Below are 20,219 nucleotides of genomic sequence, written 5' to 3'. Positions count from 1 at the left end.
GAAATTTCTTACTGTACATTATAGCCTATTGTCTGGGCTCCTTTTCTGCCCATGTTTCATAACCCCTGTATTTCCAGCATATTGACCATAGCAGTAGTTGAATGCTTGCATAGGGGAGCTACTCTGTAAATGTGTTTTTGATTGAAGTATTTCTTAGATTTTCCATTTTTGCCATTTATTCCTCCAATTGTGTTCATAACATTGCCTCAAATAATATTTTATTGAAAGGAGTTATCAGTGTCATTCCAGTAAAACTGACATTAATAATCTTGAACCCTTCAAGGCAATGGTGTTGGGTCTAACACCTACTTTTTTGAAGGCCCTTTCCATCGTCATTTATCATTTTCATAAACACTGAGATAAGGCTGATTTCTATCGTAGTAAGAATAGAGTTGAATGCTCTGGGCTTTCACTGGAGTGGAGGAGGTGGAACAAGAAGGATCACTGGGGAGTCACCCTTCATTAGCTTTATATAAACCATATAATTAAAACTCCTCTGATTTACTTCTGACACATTCTGGGCTGGAGATCCATGGGTAAAAGCAAAGAACTTAAAAAAAAAGGTTTTCCCTTCTAAAAAGCTGGTTGTAATTCAAATAGAAGTGGTAACTAAGATCCTATCCAATGAACTGAGAGGTGTCAGGGGAACTAGAAGCCAATACATAGTCTCAGAGTTGGAAAAATATCAGAGATGATCCAGTGTAACTGTCCAGGACAGAGCAAGAGTTTCTTTAATGTCACCTGAGTCCCATGGCTTCTTTTACTTCCATCCCTGGCTCCTTTTCATCATTAGAACCCACTTGTCATCAGTTTTCCTTCTTTTTTTTTTTAAATTAGTTCCCTGGAATTTCTACCCATTGGGCTAAATTTTTGACACCTTAAGATACAAAAATGTTAAATGAATTTCCTTGCTGCACTATAGCCTCCAAGACACTAGCACCCAGGAGTCTCATGTGTTCTAATTCCTCTCTTAGTCCTACCGTTCTGCAGGTGGTCCCAATATGCACAGCTCTGAAGTTCTCTTCAATCCAGCCACCCCCTTCAGGGTGCAGGGTAAGTTCTCAGTGTGCCACGGCATCAAAGAAATGCTTAACATGTGATCTGACTAATGAAGAATAACCAGAACATTCATTTTCCATGATCTATGTTTCTATTATTGCAGCCTAATATCAGGTTGACTTGTTCAGCAGCCATTTTGCACTCTTGGTGCCTATTAAAAGCTTGTGGTAAATTATAATCCTCTGAATTTTTTTTCACATGAGTGTTGCCAAAATAGGTAGTATCCCAGCCTGCATGTGTACTAGAGTATGTATTAATCCTAGACCTCCCTATGAATCACTGGATAATCAAGGACTGGCCATGAACTTCACTCTACTGAACTAGACGTTGACTTTAATAATGCTAGCGCCATATGTGAGGTGCTGTAGAAAGCACGTTGTTGTCCTAAACACCTGCTCTTCTATTTATAAACTTAGCCTTCCCAAAGGGCCTGGGGGACCAGGCTCTTTACCTTTCTAGAGGCTAATTTTTACCCACAACCTTCTCTTCCTTTTGCCAAGTACATGCATTCTAATCCCCACTCCCAACAATTTAACACCCACCTAATTAATTTTCTTTCCTCACATCCAGGTTGACTGAGCTCTTGATTTAAAAAAAATAAAAAATTTTTAAAAAGCAAAAAAAAAAAACTAGGCAGGTCAAGAAACCCAACCCCTCTCCTCTAACCAGAGCTCCTCCTTCTGCCCTGGGGTGTCCTGGAACTGAAGGCCAAAGAGGGAGAGGAGGGCTCACACTGCTTCTGGGCGACAGTGCAGGCTCAGCTGCTCTAGCCAGTGGGACTGCAAAGGGTCACTCTAAAAATTGCTGCTGGGACTTGTCAGGTGGCTGCTGGTGGCTCCCCACAGGATTTTCCTTCTCCCTCTCCTCTCTACAGATTGCTTCCCAAGAGGAGTCTGCTGCTGCCACTTCATCATCGCAAGTCGGGGACACACTCAACACAGAAGGGTAAGGAGCTTGGGCCACACTCTGCAATTCCTGTCTTCTAGATCCTGGGGTGTGTATGGCTCTGTGGGAGGGAGAGGGCGGCGAGTCTGAGTGTTCGCAGAGCCATTTCACTGAAGGCATGTGCAGCGGGGTCAGATTGCTCCTGCCCTTGATCTGAATTGGGGAGCCAGAATCATTTTCTTGAAATCAAAGGAAGGTGATGTGATTAGGTGAATATTATACATTGTCATAGAAATTCATGAGTGGATGCTTTAAAAAAGTAAAATTACTTGTAATTGCTAACAGTGATTTTAAGTCTCCAAAGTTTAATGTACACCTTTCTTCCTCTATTTTGTAGCAAAGAGAGGGGAATTCCTTCTCTATTGTGATCAGGAACCATACAAACATTTGGTACCCAATAACTTTAGATAAGATGTAATTAGCTTTAATGAAATTGGTAGAAACAAAAAAGCAGAGAACTCTTTAAATTCCCAGAAATACAACCTATTGACAAAACAGAAAACTCCCCTTTGTAATTTACAAACTATAAAACAAGTTTTTATTCTAAATGTGTACATATGTTTATAGGGACATAATATTTTATATTAGAAATCGTGTTGGAAAAGAAACAGTAAAGTGGACCCCCCCTTACACTGGACTTAACTTAAAATGGCAAGCTGCAGAGCGGAGCGTTTCTATTCTGGGAGTCAGAGCTGATGAGCCCTGACAGATGCAGTGCCTGGAATGTGGCAGGGACAGGGAGCGCGAGCAGCTGATTTGCCCCTTTGGCAGGAAGACATTCTGGGATCCCAGCTCATTCTGGCATGGAAGTGACAGTGACACTTCAGCACACATGGCTTTTCAGCTTGCCCTGTGTAGTGTCTCCCAGGAGGCAAGGGTGGACAGCAGCGGGAGAAAGAATGTTCTTAAATATAAAGGGGCAATTCTTCTCTATAATCAGTCCTAGGAGCTTTTCACCTGAGATCTGTTTCAGGCCTGGAGGAACTTGATGTAAGCGTGATGCTTTCTCACGGACTTGCCCACTCATAGAAGAGGGTAGAATTATGCTACTGTTTCAGTCCAATGGTTCTGGATCTGTTTAGGGTTATGGACCTTTGAGAACCTCATGAAAGCTCTGGGTCCACTCTATAAAAATGCACATAAACACACATGCACAACATGTTTCACAGTATTCCAGAAAATGTCATGAAATTCATGAATTTTCCAACCCAGAAGAAGTTTGCTAGATTAAATACAGGACACCCAGGTACATTTGAATTTCAGATGAATCACAAACCAGTCTTTAGTATAAGTATATCCCAAATATTGCATGGGATATACTGATACTAAAATATGATTTGTGGTTTATCTGAAATTCAAATTTAACTGGATATCTTGTACTTTTATTTGCTAAATCTGGCAACCCAGACTCAGGAGCATAACTTTCCTGTCTCAGATGGTTTATCCATGTCTGGTCATGAGTTGATTCCTGGGTTCTAAAAGGCTGCATTGCGGGGGAAAGTGATACAGGACCAGACTTTGACAGTTCTGATAGAAAAAACCAGCTGTTTGTTCTGAACTCTGTATAAAATTTTAGTACTGAAAGGTACACATCTCCTCATTTGACAAGTGATAATCCTAAAAAATTGGATGTTTTACTACAGGTCCATCAGCTGGTTAGAGCAAAAGAAAACTAAAGCCCAATTGCCAGTTCTATGACAACCAAGGAGATGGTAGTCTTAAAATCTAGATTTCCAATCCTCCTTCCCACCTACCCCCAACCCGCTAACCACCCCCCACCTTAACACACACAGCAGACTAGGAAAGAGAATGCTATTTTAGTAAAATTTTCAACTAAACCAAAACCAAAACCAAAAATTTTTAGCAGTGGGTCCTTGCCTCCTGTATCCAGGGTTGGGAAACAGACGTTAACTCAATGTATAGTCTGTATACTTTACTGATAAAAGTCAGGCACTGGCCTCTAGCTAAGTTGAAGCATAAGAAATGGGTAACAGTTGTCTTTAAACAAAAATTGATAATTACATATCCAGCCTAGCACTTACAAGGAAGTATTTGATTCTCTGGTCAACAAACTCAAGCAAGACCTCCTTGAACCCATTTCTATTTTTGGCTTACTGATCTATTAGAGTTTCATACCTTTACTGTCCTAATTGGATCAAGAAAGCCATGAACTCTGTTTATCCCCAAATAAATTATCTTACATTTAAAAGATCAACTCTTTCCTCTCAAATTTTACAAATTTTAAAACTGATACAAATGTTTAACCTACCCTGGATTTAAAGGAGACCATATAGGAGGTGGAGATTCATTCTGGGTTTGATTATGACCTTGTATGAACTTGGTTAAGTTTTTAAAACTTCCCCTGAATCTTAATTTCTCCATTTGTAAAATGAACTTAATATAACCTACATTTTAGGATGTTAGTGACGCTTAATTTTTTTAACAAATCATGTAAAATACTTACCCAGGGCTTAGCACACAGTAAGACCACAATTAATAAATGCTAGCCATATAATTATTATTTTAGGTAGAAATTTATATTTGATACATAATATAGACTCATGCTTGGTGTATTATATTTAAGAATTATTTATTAAAATTATTAAATTTTATAAATTATATTAAATTATTTACTGTATGCTTAAATTTGGAAAATACAAAGTATGATGAAAAATGTGATGAATCACATAACTGCCTAGCTGTTTATTAGGCATTGAATACATGACACTGTTGCCATAGAAACAACACAAAAGCCAAGATCTGCAGTAGGCAGTGGGAGGAGAGCATGGAATTGCATCTCTGTAACTTTCTGCTCAGTTTCTAATGGAGGAGACCCAAGGAGCTGCTTTGGGTGGTAGTGGATAGAACAGAGACGGGAGGAGGCTGTGGTGTCCATGACCAGAGAAGGAGAATTCTCTGGGTGACCACCACAGAATGAAGGAGTAGCTCTGGTAGCATAGGGAGCCTTCTACCACCCACTGCACCCTGTGTAAAGTCTCTTCTTTCACCCAAAAAAGGGAAGGGGCAGGAAGGGACTGGAAATATCTCCAAATGGCTGCTTATCCCGTTACACAATCTCAGCTGCTATGGCTAGACCTCCTCTTTCCACCATGCCCTACTATGGTAGGGGCCCTGTGAAAAGTGCAAACTGCTAATAGTCTGGGGTGGGGAAGGGGGAGAGGAGAGCTCTGCAGAGATATTCTCTTTGACCTCAAGGGACAACTCATTAAAGCCCCCATGGGTTAGGAAGGAAAATCAAGCCCTTTGTGCTTTAAATTTGGAAAATACAAAGCACAAAGTGCTTTGTGCTTTGTGCTTCAGAAAAAAACAGAGAAACAATCTTAAAACCCTCCCAACCACAGGCAGCTCAGCAAGGCTGTAAAGCTGTGCTCCATACTATCTGGACCAATCATAACTCCAGTCACAGCCAGTTCTTGCTGTATGATAACCATGGTGATTGCTTCCCCTCCACCAAGCCTGGCCATGAGTCACTCACTTGTAAATAAATAAATAAATAAATAAATAAATAAGCAAGCTTTAAAAAAAAAACAGTGTTAATTAAAACTTCCAACTTTGAGTTAATATATCATTGAATCAATAAGAATGGAATGCTTTCAAATTTTATTACTCAGTGTCTAAGCTATACTCTAAAAATTATATAAAAACATATACGCAACTCATTTTTGTAACCTATTTCTTCCAGCCACATTTTGACTGTCATTGTGACCACATCATTAGTGATCACTAATAATATGACCCTTGGGTACATAATGAGCATTTGTATAATTGTAGGAAAAACAGTGAGAGTTCCTGTACAAATTGCTTTTGACTACATGCTCACATATAACTTAATGACTGAGTAATACATTTTTGTAAATACTCATTTTTTTCTAATTGCCCTCTATTAGCCCATACAGTCAGCCTCAAAGCCCAGCACCATCACCAAATGGGTAAATGGAAATTAATTAAACTTAACTCCTTATTCTCCTTAACTTTTACACATCTACTTTTAGGCTGCCCTTTTCCAAGTTCTTCCTTTTAAGGTTGCCCTTGTTCTGCATTTAAATATGATTGTAGGAAAATGGTGGTTGATCAAGTGACATGGTGAATGTAAACGTGCATGCATGCGTGCATCCATGAGTGTGTGTGTGTACTGAGTGTGACATGCCTGTATGTGTACTCTCCAAAAAGATCCCAGTGTGAGAGGCCCAGAGAACTGTTGAAGGCTTCCCTGTGTGCTAGTGAGAATAGAGCCTTGGGTTTATGATCCCCCATAATAAAGAAGCTAGTCTTCTCTGCAATAGGGCCCAGAGCACACAAGGTAGCTGCCCTTATCATTCTTACTGGCTGGCTTGCAGTCCTCTTTCAACTGAGAAAAGCAGTGGCAGGATCCCCAAGCAGGGCTGGTGGAAACCGAAGAGCAGGGCCAGTGGTAGAGCACTGACTGGGCTGTCAGAGCCAGTGAACATCTCTGCAGCCTAGAGGACATTAGAGCTTTGCCCAGCTTCGAAGAAGGGGCCCCGATCCTCAGACTCCTCTGAGGAGTCTGCAGTGACCTTTTTGGAGAAACATGGCACAGACTGAGAACACCTGGGCAGGTGGATGAACAGCCTCGCCTTCAAGGTGCAAGCCTAGGACTGGAATGTCATGGCAGCTCTAGTAAAGAAAGACAATTTCTGAGCCTATCTGGGAAAATAGCCACTGGGAAAGGAAGTTGTCCTCAGGCTGTGATTTCAGTAGTCTCTCTAGTTTTTATTGTCGTACTTCAAATAAATTTATTTTACAAAGTGTTTGAGATCATACCTCACTTCTACTTACGGTGATTAATTAAAAATTAATCTAGAATCTGAAGTTGGTTAGGTTAGAACCTCACATCCTACTTACTCCTTTTATGTTTTATTTTTATGGTGATAGAGCAAGGTCTTTTCATGGTTTAATTGAATTTACTGGGGTTACATTGGTCAATAAAATTATATAGTTTCAGGTGTACCATTCTGTAACACCTCATCTCTACATTACACTGTGTGTCCACCATCCCAAGTCCAGTCTCCTTCTGGCACAACATTCTCCTGCCAATTTTCCTCCCTCCACCTCCCCTAGGGAGGGCTAAAGAAACCAGTTACTCCTATAAAGACATTTTGAGGGCTCTAAAAGCCCTCTCTTACTTTTAATAAATCGATATTAAAAATACTATTATAATATTAATTCATAATATTAGTAAAATTAAATATTATTTAAGAATAAAAAATACATGGGTATGGACAAAAGTAGGTTTACAGCTGTACATGAAATTATGATTCTTGTATTATTAATTATTATATTATTTACTATATGAACAACTGTAAACCTACTTTTGCCCGTGTGTGTGTGCGTGTGTGTGTGTGTTCCACAGTAGCTACTCTTAGAAATTTGTATGTGACTCATAGAAAGACACTGATAAAACATTAAAATATTCACCAAAAATCATGTATATCTGGGAGGAAGAGTATATATGCTCATTAACTACTTAGCTTGGATCAGTTGTCAGACTAGCTAATGTATTACTCAGCAGGGCCCTGGAGAAATGGGACACAGGCAAGAGAATTCAGATAGAGAGGGTCATGAGGGTTTCCATGGGAATGCCAAGGTCAGCTTGAAGGCCAGACAATACAGGAAAGAGAAGGTGGCAACAGGAAATAAGAGAAGGAATGCCATGAAAGAACTTGTACTGATTTCACTCAGGTTGCCCTCTTCCTTCCTGGAGATTTCTAAATCCTTCTCCATTACACACTGACACATCAAGTTCAATGCTTCCTGGCATACAACAAATAGCCTTTATATTAGCATTGGGCTAATATTATGTGCCCAATTGTCTTCCTCATGACTTCAGCCATCTCAGTCAGCACGTGTTATGCTGAGCCATGCCTTCCTGCTTCCAGGTGAGGTATTTTCTCCTCTTTTAAGGGCCTTCTGCTTCCTGTACCTATTCCCCTTAAAAACCCTTTGGTACCGTGACCAACAAGATTCTTGTTGTCTGCAAACCTTCCCATCCTAACACCACTCCATCAAAATAATTTCTTTAATTTGAATGAAGTTCAGGCTCATATATTCAGTCTTCCATGTAATCTGTTGTTTTGCTTATATGTATAACCTATAACCAAATGTCCTAGATTTTTCCACACTTCCAGGATTACTCTTATCATTTATATCAAAATAAAAACTATCTGTCCCTCATCTTATATAATTGCACAAATTCCATTTCTCTCCCTGGTATTTTAAAAAATCTCTTAGAAATGTTTACATATTCCAGAAATCTCCCCTCGTTGCTGTTTGCCAGTTCTCAGCCAGGGTCACTCTGCATGCTTGTCCCATATCATCTCCTGCTGTCCGTGACTGCTTCTCTATGATATGGTAACTTTCTCTGATTTGTTTCATCCCAAATTTTCAACAGGTTACCTAACTTCACTCCCAAAGTAACAGCTAATAAGAGTTGTTGATTTTAATGAAAATGATTCAAGTTTGTGTTTTTTAAATATTCACCTGAGGATATGTTTATTGATCCTAGAGAGAGAGAAAGGTGTCAGAGGGTGAGGTGGGGAGAGAGATAGACAGATAGACAGAAACATCAATGTGAGAAACATTGATCAGTTACCTCCCATTCACACCCAGACTGGGGATTGAACATGCAACCTAGATATGGACCCTGACTGGGGATGGAACCCCTGCAACCATTTTGGTTGGGATCACACTCCAACCAAATGAGCCACCCAGCAAGGGTTCAAGTTGTTTTGAACACTCACTTTTTGCCACATACTCTGCCAAATGCTGTACATGGATTTCCTCACTGAGCTTTCAGTGACAATCCTGTAGGTAGGCACTATTATTATCTTTCTTCATTATATTTTATTGGTCATGCTACTACAGTTGTCCCAATTTCTCTCCTTTTGCCTCCCTCCACCCAGCACCTCCCACTCCCTCCTCACCCTTGTTCATGTCCATGGTTCATACATAGGTTCCTTGGCTACTCCATTTCCTATACTGTAATTATTTTTACTTCTTAATCCCCTCACCTCTTCACCCATTCCCCCACACCACCCTCCCATCTGGCAACCATCAAAACCCTCTTGGTATTCATGATTATGTCTCTGTTCTTCTTGTTTGCTTAGTTTGTTTATTAGATTCAGTTGTTGATAGATATGTATTTATTGCCATTTTAGTAATCTTCTTAGTTTAATAGTTTTAATCTTCTTTTTCTTAAATAAGTCCCTTTAATTTATCATATAATAATGATTTGGTGATGATGAACTCCTTTAGGTTTTTCTTGTCTAGGAAGTTAGCTTTCTGCCTTTTGTTTCTAAATGACAGCTTTGCTGGGTAGGGCAATCTTGACCATAGGTCACTGCTTTTTATGAATTTGAATATTTCTTGCCAATCCCTTCTAGCCTGCAAAGTTTCTTCTGAAAAATCAGCAGTCTTATGGGAGCTCCCCTGTAGGTAACTGTTTTTCTCTTGCTGCTCTTAAAATAGTCTCTTTATCTTTAAACTTTGGCATTTTAATTATGATATGTCTGGGAGTGGGGCTCTTTGCATCCATCTTGTTTGGGACTTTCTGTGCTTCCTGGACTTGAATGTCTGTTTCCTTCACCAAATTAGGGAAGTTTTCTTTCATTATTTTTTTTCAAGTAGATTTCCAATTTCTTGTTCACTTCTCTTTCTGGTACCCCTAGATGCAAATGTTGGAATGCTTGAACTTGTCCCAGAGGCTACCTACATTATGCTTGTCTTTTTTGGATTCTTCTTTTCTTCATATTGTTATGATTGATTGTGTTTTGCTTCTTTATGTTCCAAATCACTGATTTGATTCTTGGTTTCATCCATTCTACTGTTGTTTCCCTGTAAATTGTTCTTTATTTCAATTAGTGTATCCTTCATTTCCAACTGGATCTTTTTCATGCTGTTGAGGTCCTCACTAAGTTCCTTGAGTATCCTTATAACGAGTGCTTTGAACTCTGCATCTGACGGATTGCTTATCTCCATGTTGTTTAGTTTTTTTCTGGATTTTTGATCTGTTCTTTCATTTGGACCATGTTTCTTTGTCTCCTTGTTTTGGCAGCCTCCCTGTGTTTGTTTCTATGTATTAGGTAGAGTTGCTATCTTCACTTTAGAGACAAGTCAATGGAGACTCTAAGAGGTTAGATTATCTATGGCAAAGTCACACTTCAGATAAGTAGGGGAACTGGTATTCATGTTGAAATTTCTTGATCATTCAGTCTCAAATATTATCTAATTTACCTTGTGATTTATTCTTTGACTCATGGATTATTTAGAAGTATATTGTTTAATTTGACTATCTTGGTGGTTTTCCTAGATAGTTTATTGTTATTAATTTTTAATTTAATTACCTATGATCAGAGAACAAACTCTGTATGACTTCAATCTTTTAAATTTACCAAGACATGTTTTGAGGTCCAGCACAGAATGTGTCTTGGTGAGTGTGCTACATAAACTTGAGAAGAATTTGTGTTCTGTAGTTGTTATGTGTGATGGTCTAGAAATATCAGTTAAGTTAGGGTGATCAATAATGTTGTTCAGCACTTGTTGGTGTGGCTCAGTGGACTGAGTGCCAGCCTGTGAACCAAAGGGTCGCTGTTTTGGTTCCCTGTTGGGGCATGTGCCTGGGTGCATGTGGCTGGGTCCCTGGTGGGGGACACATGGAAGGCAGCCACACATTGGTCTTTCTCTCCCTTTCTTTCTCCCTCTCTTCCCCTCTGTCTGAAGGTAAATAAAATCTAAACAAACAAACAAACAAACTAAGATCCATACTTGGAATCAGAGGAATACATCAATGGTGGCTTTAAAAAAAATAATGTTCAGATAATGTATCTTCTTACTGATTTTTTTCTAGTTATTCTATCAGTTGCTGAGGAGTTATTAACATTTCAAATATAACTGAGGAATTACCTATTTCTCCCTGCACATATGTTGAAGTTCTGTTATTTGCATATATATATATATATATATATATATATATATATATTAGGATTGTTATAAATTCTCTTTTTATCACAGGTAGTTGTTTTTTTCTTGACGTGTATTTTATCTGATATTAATATAGTCACTCCAGTTTTATTATCTCTACTATTTCTGTGGTAAGTCTTTTTCTACCCATGTATTTTTTACTTATCTGTGCCTTTCTATTTAAAGTGAGTCTCTTGTAGATAGTATGTATTTTGAGTTTGCTTTTCTTATCTGGTCTGACAATCTGTGCCTTTTAATTAGAATTTTTTTCAATTAACATTTAATATAATTATTAATATAATTGGATTTAGGCTTACCATTATTCTTCTGTTTCCTCCAATTTTGATTCCTCTGTTGCAACTTTCCTATACTCTTCAATTCCATCTAAATTTATCTATTGGTTTTTCAGATACACTTTGTATTCCCTAAGTGGTTGTTCTAGGGCCCTTTCATCCAATACCATGGTTGTTGGTCATTTGTGGCTATTAAACACTTGAAGTGTGGCTAGTCCCTTTGCCTCTTTGCCCACGCACTGTCTTGTTGAGGCTGCATTCTCTCTTTCTCCCAGAAACCTCCATTTTCACTAGAAGAAAAAAAACCTCTTAAAATCAAAATAATCTGAGAGGAATTGTACCCTATCCCTAGGACAACTTGTTTCAGTATAGTGTCAGTTGTTGAAATACTGAGATCCTTCTGTAATGAGTTGGTAAATAGCCATATGGTGGCTTATCTGATCCCCCACCCCCAAATACCTCACACCCCTGCAGCCCTCTCCTAGGACCCCCTCACTGTAATCCGGAAACTAAGGACTTACACAAGGTACGAAGGGGACCCTCTGGAACTCAGCTGTAGGACTGTGAATCCATACTAGTTAGTTAGTAGGTGTCCTCTTTTACCAGTTGTTGAAATACCCACTCCATAGGCTACCATTGAAATAATCAATTAATGATAGATAAACAGAATATTGAACATTTCGATCTGAAGCACTCAGGTTACTCTCTGGGTTCCAGACTTTTTCCAAAATAATGAGTAGTTATCAGCCCTACATCTACATGAATAGAAAAATGGCTAAAGGGATTCTTCCAGGGAAATATATAAGACTTCCCCAAAGATACATTTCTGCTTCTACTCTAGATGGTAGAAACTGCTGTTTGAAAAAAAATTACTCTGCTGTGCTTACTTATCTTTTTACTATCTTTTTGTCCTTGTCATTTTTGTGTCTCTAACATAAATTACTCCATCAGGCCCAGCACAGTGCCGCCAACACAGCAGTAGGTGTTTGATAAGTGCTTGCTGAACAACATTTTAAAAAATTTCCCCAGAGAACTCCAACATGGGGACACTTACCACATAAGTCAGGTACCTTTGAAGACTAAAATGATAGTGCGCTAAAAGTCTATTTTACAAGGTAAAGATGAATTTGGCACTGCTTGCAAGAAAGAATGAGGAAAGACAGATGTGCTCCAGTCTTACAAATAAATATAAAGGTGAATTTTGACAATTTGAGCTAAATGATGAAGACTAAAGCCCTGGCAAAGACAGGGACCTCCTCTGTTTCCCACCCACTCACTGCTCCTCTCCCACATAGAAAGGAACAGGACCAGACACAATAAAAAGGTCATAGAATGTATTAAATTGAAGTTTTAACCCTCAGAATGAACTCAACAGTAAGACTTAAAACACACACACACACACACACACACCCCAAGAAACTATAAAACACCTAAATACCTAAATGGCCAGGAACAGGAGAATAACTAACTTTTATATATTCTTACTATGGATCACTGTAGCTATTAGAGAGAATGGGGTAAATTTGTGTGTATACTGATACAGAAAGATATGCACGAGTTACTGCTGGGTGAAAAGAGCCAACTGCTGAATAATACGGTATAAACTTGTTCCGATATATGTTCTCTTATAGTGCTGTGCTGGAGCTTTTACTGGCTCTCAAGAACAAAATGTTACATTTTCAAGAACTGGGCAAGCTGGCTGTTAAACAGTGTGATATTTTAAAACCAGCCACAATGAGTGTATGTACAGTCCAGGGGTGTCAAACTCATTTTCACCAAGAGCCACATGAGCCTCATGGTTGCCTTCAAACAGCTGAATGTAGAGCTCCTTGCCCCTAGTTAAGGAGTAGTTACATTTATACAGTCCTGAAATTACATTCAGCCCTTTGAGGGCAACCACAAGGTTGATGTGGCCCCCGGTGAAAATGAGTTTGGCACCAAATAAATCAGCACCTTACAAATAAAGTCTTTTCCTCTCTAGAGACTTAGTTTACTAGCACATGGCTGCTCAAAAATATGCAGTTATAAGTTTGTGTAAGCATATACAATTATCTGGAATGGTATATAACAAAACTGTGAATTATTAATTTCACATTCTGATTTTGCAATTAAAAAAAAGCTAGGCCACACCAGTAATCTCACAAAAACGTGAATGCCACCGTGATGTAAGTGAAGTGCATGTAAAAGTCCAAGTACAGCATCTTCTGATGATTATCCTCATTTCTTTCCAAATAGGCTCAAGTAATTTAATCTATTTGGTAAACTTATTATTTCAAGGCTACGTTTATTACTAAAGCTGTCAGAGCTACATTATGGTGCTAAACCCACACTTCATACAGGTTTAACAACTGGTTCAAATATTTATAACATTGATAATGAAAAAAATAGTTACTATTCTTAATATGTGAGCATCCATACAAATATATCTCTGTGTGGATATATCTCATGTCTGAATTTAGAATTTTAGTGTTAAAACATAAATATAGTTTTTATTTCAGATAGACTCCCAAATTATCATTCAAAAGACTGTATTAATTCTACTTCCATTCACAGTGTCTAGAGACCACCACACTAATATTTGATACTATGAATATTTTAAAATATTTCGGCCATTGAACAAAATTTGACCCCCCAAAATAAAAAGGATCTCTGGATTTCAGTTGACAGTTTTCTGATCATTATTAGTGTACTTTTAAAAAATATTTATTAACTATCTGTGTTTTATCTTCTTTGAATGACCTAGTTACCTAAATCATAATCTTTGTCCATTTTTAATTGAATTTTACCTTTTTCTCATTGACTTTTACCTTTTTCTCATTGACTTTTAAGTGTTCTTTAAGTATTGTGCTAATTGACCATTTATCTATCAAAAATGTCACCAGTGTTTGTTTTCACAGTCTGTTCCTTATCTTTTAAACAGCTGGTAGTGTTTTGGAGAAGTTTTTTTTTATATATATTCATATATTTCAGTCTTTTCTTTTATGGCTTCTGAATTTTGTGTTATACTTAACAGGGCCTTTCTCACTCTAAGATGAAGGGAAAAAAGCTACTTTGCCCTAGTTCTTGTATAAATTTTGTATGTGTGAAGGAGAGAGATATTTGGATATATAATTCATCTGGGTATTATCTTAGTGAATTTGTACAGTAGAAATCAATTGAAGTAATGCAACCATTATAAGCCCTTACCCATTGATTTTTAAATGCCATATTTATTTATTTATATACACATAAACACACATATATACTTTATATTTTACATGGATTCCTGAATTTATATTATTGAGGAAAACTTCAGAATAGTTACAACTCATTTTTTCATGCAAGTGAACTAAGTCCTTCAAATGATGTTTAACTACTATTCCATAAATTTTTCAACTAAATCAGAGAATATTTGGTCATTTCCACAGCCAAAAATTACTTGGCCATACAGCTATGGAGTGGTCTCATTTGATAATATAAATCTCCTTAGAATTGTCTTCAATGCTTAATGCTGAAGTAAATTGGCAACAAAATGTGCATCTAAAAATATGTCCATTGTGATATAAATTTTTAAATATACTTTTGAGGATTAATCTACATTATGCCATTAAAAAATTATAAAATAGAAGTGCTTCTCAATGGAGCAGTTCAAAGAGCAAGGAACAATTAAGATAATACCATGCCTTTCTTTCTCTTTCTAGCAAGCTCTTACCTGTGACGGTGTTTGCCAACATGGCCCCCAAAAAGAAGACTGTCAGAAAAAACAAAGGAGATATCAATGAGATGACCATAATTGTAGAAGACAGCCCCCTAAACAAACTAAATGCTTTGAATGGGATCCTAGAGGGAGGCAATGGCCTTAGCTGCATTTCTTCTGAATTAACAGATGCCTCTTATGGCCCCAACCTCTTGGAAGGTTTAAGTAAAATGCGGCAAGAAAGCTTCCTTTGTGACTTAGTCATTGGCACCAAAACCAAATCCTTTGATGTTCACAAGTCAGTGATGGCTTCATGCAGTGAGTACTTTTACAACATCTTAAAAAAAGACCCATCTACTCAAAGGGTGGATCTCAATGATATCTCACCGCTGGGCCTGGCCACTGTCATTGCATATGCCTACACCGGAAAGCTGACCCTCTCCTTGTATACAATAGGAAGTATTATTTCTGCTGCTGTTTATCTTCAGATCCATACCCTTGTAAAGATGTGCAGTGATTTTTTGATACGAGAGATGAATGTTGAGAATTGCATGTACATTGTTAACATTGCTGAAACGTACTCTCTGAAAAATGCAAAAGCAGCGACCCAAAAATTTATCCGGGATAACTTTCTTGAATTTGCAGAGTCAGACCAGTTTATGAAACTTACATTTGAGCAAATTAATGAACTTCTTATAGATGATGACTTACAGTTGCCTTCTGAAATAGTAGCATTCCAGATTGCTATGAAATGGCTAGAATTTGACCAAAAGAGAATGAAATATGCTGCAGATCTGTTGAGCAATATTCGCTTTGGTACTATCTCTGCACAAGACCTGGTCAATTATGTTCAGTCTGTGCCAAGAATGATGCAAGATGCTGATTGTCACAAACTTCTTGTGGATGCTATGAACTACCATTTACTTCCATATCATCAAAACATACTGCAGTCTAGGCGTACAAGAATTCGAGGGGGCTGTCGAGTCCTCGTCACTGTTGGGGGGAGACCAGGCCTTACAGAGAAGTCCCTTAGTAGAGACATCTTGTATAGAGATCCTGAAAATGGATGGAGCAAGCTTACAGAAATGCCAGCCAAGAGTTTTAATCAGTGCGTGGCTGTGATGGATGGATTTCTTTACGTGGCTGGTGGTGAAGACCAGAATGATGCAAGAAATCAGGCCAAGCATGCAGTCAGCAATTTCTGCAGGTACTTGATCCTCTATTGGAAATGGTTCAATGTTATGAGGAAATTGCCCTGACAGAGAAGCAAATTAGTCATGCCTATTAGCTTAGTTCATTAGCTCAGTAAATTAATAATTATAATAATAATATATACAGGGTCTGGCAGAAGTAACACCTGCTTGAGTGTGGTTGGTAGGGTAATAATATGAGTGTAATCATTTATAGTTTTAATTTGAACATTTCACCTAAAATGTCATATGGTATGCTTGAGTGTGATATTGTTAAGCATGTAATCAGAATTACATGCTTATGATTTTATAATAAAAGATTTTGTAATAAAAAGGGCTGTTATTTGTACCAGACCCTGTATAATAATGCCCATAAATATGTATACAGAACACTTCACCTTATATAAAGTGCATTCACATAGTCTAGATTTCTAGATAAGTCTGTGAAGTGAGCAAGGAAAACAGGATTATTCTGATTTTACGTGTGAGAAATCTGATACCCAGAGAAGTTACACCACTAGTAAGTGGCAATTCACATTTTCTCATTTCTAGTCAGGTGCTCTTCACAACGTACAGCTTTTCTGAAAGACACCGGGAACAAATTTAGTTTCTAATACTAAGTGTAAGAAAAATGAAAATAATATAAAGTTTCTTTTAAGTGGCTTATTGATGACTGTCAGATTTATAGTTGGCAAATAAAATGAGATCATTAAAAATGTGGAAGCTAATTAATTTTAAGTACTTATTTGAAGACTAAATACCAGGGAAAATGTCAATATTTTTGAAGCATAAAGAAAAAAGTAAAAGACATAATAAATCCTTCAGAAAATGGAATCTAAGTACCATAATATTTTTGTATACTTATGATAAAAAATTAAGTTTCCATATATATGGAATGTTCAGAAAGCCATGCTTACAGAGTCAAACATACCATAACTAGTGAGCAAGATCTGAAAATGTGTACAGTATATGATAAAATATATTCTTAATTTCATTGTGTGTGTTATTTAAATGAATTCAAACAATTCATTGATTTTTAATAATTTATGACCTTAGTTAAGTTTTGACTTAGAGGTTAAATAGGACAAAGATGAATGAACATCATCAAACTGATGGAGCGAGTTCTGTGTTTATAATGCTTAAGAACTATGTAAACAGGAAAGCATATTTTACTATTACTGCTTGTTTTCCTCCCCTAATAAGTCAGCCATTAATACTCAAATCACTGTTTTTGCTATATTGATTTCAATGCCTATGATATAATTACTTATGGTAATATTGAACACTGAAAAATATATCCCTAAACTTAAAAAAAAATACCTGCTAAAAAGTGCTAGAAAATAGAGAAGTATAAGAAGTTAAAGCTTTGTTGATGCTTTTGGACATGAGTCTCATTGACCACATTCTAAACAGATGACAGAAGACTTAGTCGAGTAACTTAGCTTCGCTGTTGGCAATGGCCAGGATAGGTGTATGACTAAGACCAGAGTTATGAGAAATTAGGAAATCCAATTAGCCAACTGCTATCTTAATTAAGGAGTGAGAATGAGCTGGTGTCTGAGGATAAGTGGGATTGACTTTAATGTGGCAGTATTCCCTTTTCTGAGTGCCACAAATACACTGCTTCTGCCCCCTCCCCTGCACACAGTCTCATAGATCCTAACGGATGATGGATATCTGAATATGACACAAAGGGGCCTGGCAGACGTGTCTCTGTAGGGTCTTCTCTAAGTGGCCTGATAAAGGAAGTGAATTTATAAATAGGAAGAGGGGAGTCACCAATCAATACCTGCCTTGCTTTTTTCCAAGTGTCACACTTTTTTACTGGTTGAAAGAAAAACACCAACCTCCAAGTGAGGAGCTGTGCTGTCAGTAGCCTACTTGCGTGAACAGTGTTAACATTTTCTCGTTAGTGTTTGTGGAGTAACATGGGTTCCCTGGATGCCACCAACAAAGCTATCACACTTCCTCTGCCATTCCCAGATACGATCCCCGTTTCAACACCTGGATACACCTGGCTAGCATGAACCAGAAACGCACGCACTTCAGTCTGAGCGTGTTCAACGGGCTCCTTTATGCCGTGGGCGGCCGCAATACGGAAGGGAGCCTTGCCTCGTTGGAGTGCTACGTGCCTTCCACCAATCAGTGGCAGCCGAAGACACCCCTGGAAGTGGCGCGCTGCTGCCATGCCAGCGCGGTCACCGATGGCCAAGTGCTGGTGACCGGCGGCTACATCAGCAGTGGGTACTCACGCTCGGTGTGCGCGTACAACCCGGCCAGCGACTCCTGGCAGGAGCTGCCGGGGTTGAGCACGCCGCGAGGCTGGCACTGCGCCGTCACGCTGGGCGACAGGGTGTATGTGATGGGGGGTAGCCAGGTGGGGCCGCGCGGGGAGCGCGTTGATGTGCTGACCGTGGAGTGCTACAGCCCCGCTACCCGCCAGTGGAGCTACGCGGCGCCCCTGCTGGTGGGCGTGAGCACCGCAGGCGCCTCGGCGCTGCACGGCCGCGCCTACCTGGTGGGTGGCTGGAACGAGGGCGAGAAGAAGTACAAGAAGTGCATCCAGTGCTTCAACCCCGAGCTCAATGAGTGGACGGAGGAGGACGAGCTGCCCGAGGCCACCGTGGGCGTGTCGTGCTGTACCCTCTCGATGCCCAACAACGTGACCCGGGAGTCCCGAGCCAGCTCCGTGTCCTCTGTGCCAGTCAGTATCTGAACCCAGGTAGATGCAAAGACAAAGGAAGAACAAATATTTATTTGTGGTTAACCTTTGAGTTAGCGCAGAGGAAAATATATAACATTTACTACAATGATTGCATTTTAAAATATATCGAGACAAACGTCTTGATGGTTTTAAATTACTGGTATGGCATTATCTACCTCTGTCTTTAATTTTGTTTTGAAAAAACAAAGGGCCATAGGCAACAAAGAAAACTAGAATTTACTTCAGCGGCCACTGGGTGGCAGAGAGAAATCGTTGTAGGCACTCTCGTCACAGCAAGAATCCTAATTGTACAGCGGTTACACCCACATTTGAGACTTTCCCTCTACACGTTAGTCACATGACACTTATGTAAATGATTTCACATACAAAAGGTTTTCTCTCTTTTTTCTTTGGGAAGTTGAAAATGTTCATTGATAGGTTTTATTTTTAAATGGAACTCTATATCTATAAAGACTTAAGATTTAATTCTATTTTCCAATGCAGTTTCTTTTCCTGTGTAAAGGATTTTAAAGGGCAGCCCATGACACCGTTCTGAATCTTAAAACAAAGCCTGATGGGACAGCAGTGGGGATTCCACCAGGGGCTGTCCTTGGTTTATCCCGGAGCACTTCTTCCTCCCTACCTTAAGACCCACTGTATTTCCATCATAAAAATCTACTCTCAAAGAAGAAACTGATCTTAGTCATTTGGTTTATAGTGTAAGTTTAAATCATTTCTTCATTTCTCCTAGAAGGATTTGCACTTTAATCCATGTTCCCTATTACAGGAATTGCAAGTATCTTGAGAGCCTTGCTCTCACCCTAAAAAACTATACCAGGATTAAAAGCAACCTTGACCCTAATGGGAGCCCCAGGAAGAACACCAAATAAAACTATGTCCTCAAGGATCATTAACTTAAAGCTTATATAGCCTGAAGGTTATATAGCCAATAGCTATAATTTCATTTCTCCCATTCTCATATGGGTGAAATTGAAGGAAACATTTGAAATTCTTGGTTTGGAGATAATAGGATGAATGGGTTCTCCTATTGGCAAATGCCATTGTTTCCCATTTCACAGCAGTCCTCCTGAGCTCTCAATTAAATTCTAATACATTCATTTCACTTGGAAACATTAAAATAATATGTGCCTATTCTGGTACATATTTTTAACCTCATCTGCTCCAAATTAACTTTGCAAATTAATGTGTATCCACTTGATATCATTCTTTTACTTGTTTGTCAAGTTATGGAGCAAGGGAACAGTTGTAGTAAATGATACATATTTTCCTTTCTTATAATTTATCACTTTATTCTTTGACAGTTTGTTTTGAAGAGGAAGTTGCCCATCAATCAT

At 38.6% G+C, this 20,219-nt stretch overlaps 1 protein-coding gene across 1 annotated transcript; it reads left to right on the top strand.

Moving 5' to 3' along the window:
* Nucleotides 1-1,776: 1,776 nt before the first annotated feature.
* Nucleotides 1,777-19,605, top strand: KLHL31 (kelch like family member 31). Its single transcript, XM_028510713.2, has 3 exons — nucleotides 1,777-2,004; nucleotides 14,975-16,177; nucleotides 18,144-19,605. The coding sequence occupies exons 2-3, from the start codon at nucleotides 15,006-15,008 to the stop codon at nucleotides 18,874-18,876; spliced, it is 1,905 nt and encodes a 634-aa protein (XP_028366514.1). The 5' UTR covers nucleotides 1,777-2,004; nucleotides 14,975-15,005; the 3' UTR covers nucleotides 18,877-19,605.
* The last annotated feature ends 614 nt before the right edge of the window (nucleotides 19,606-20,219 follow it).

Source organism: Phyllostomus discolor, chromosome 4, assembly GCF_004126475.2.
Source record: "Phyllostomus discolor isolate MPI-MPIP mPhyDis1 chromosome 4, mPhyDis1.pri.v3, whole genome shotgun sequence".
NCBI lineage: Eukaryota > Metazoa > Chordata > Mammalia > Chiroptera > Phyllostomidae > Phyllostomus > Phyllostomus discolor.
Note: the sequence above shows the minus strand (reverse complement) of the source record. Positions and strands in the feature narration are given on the sequence as shown.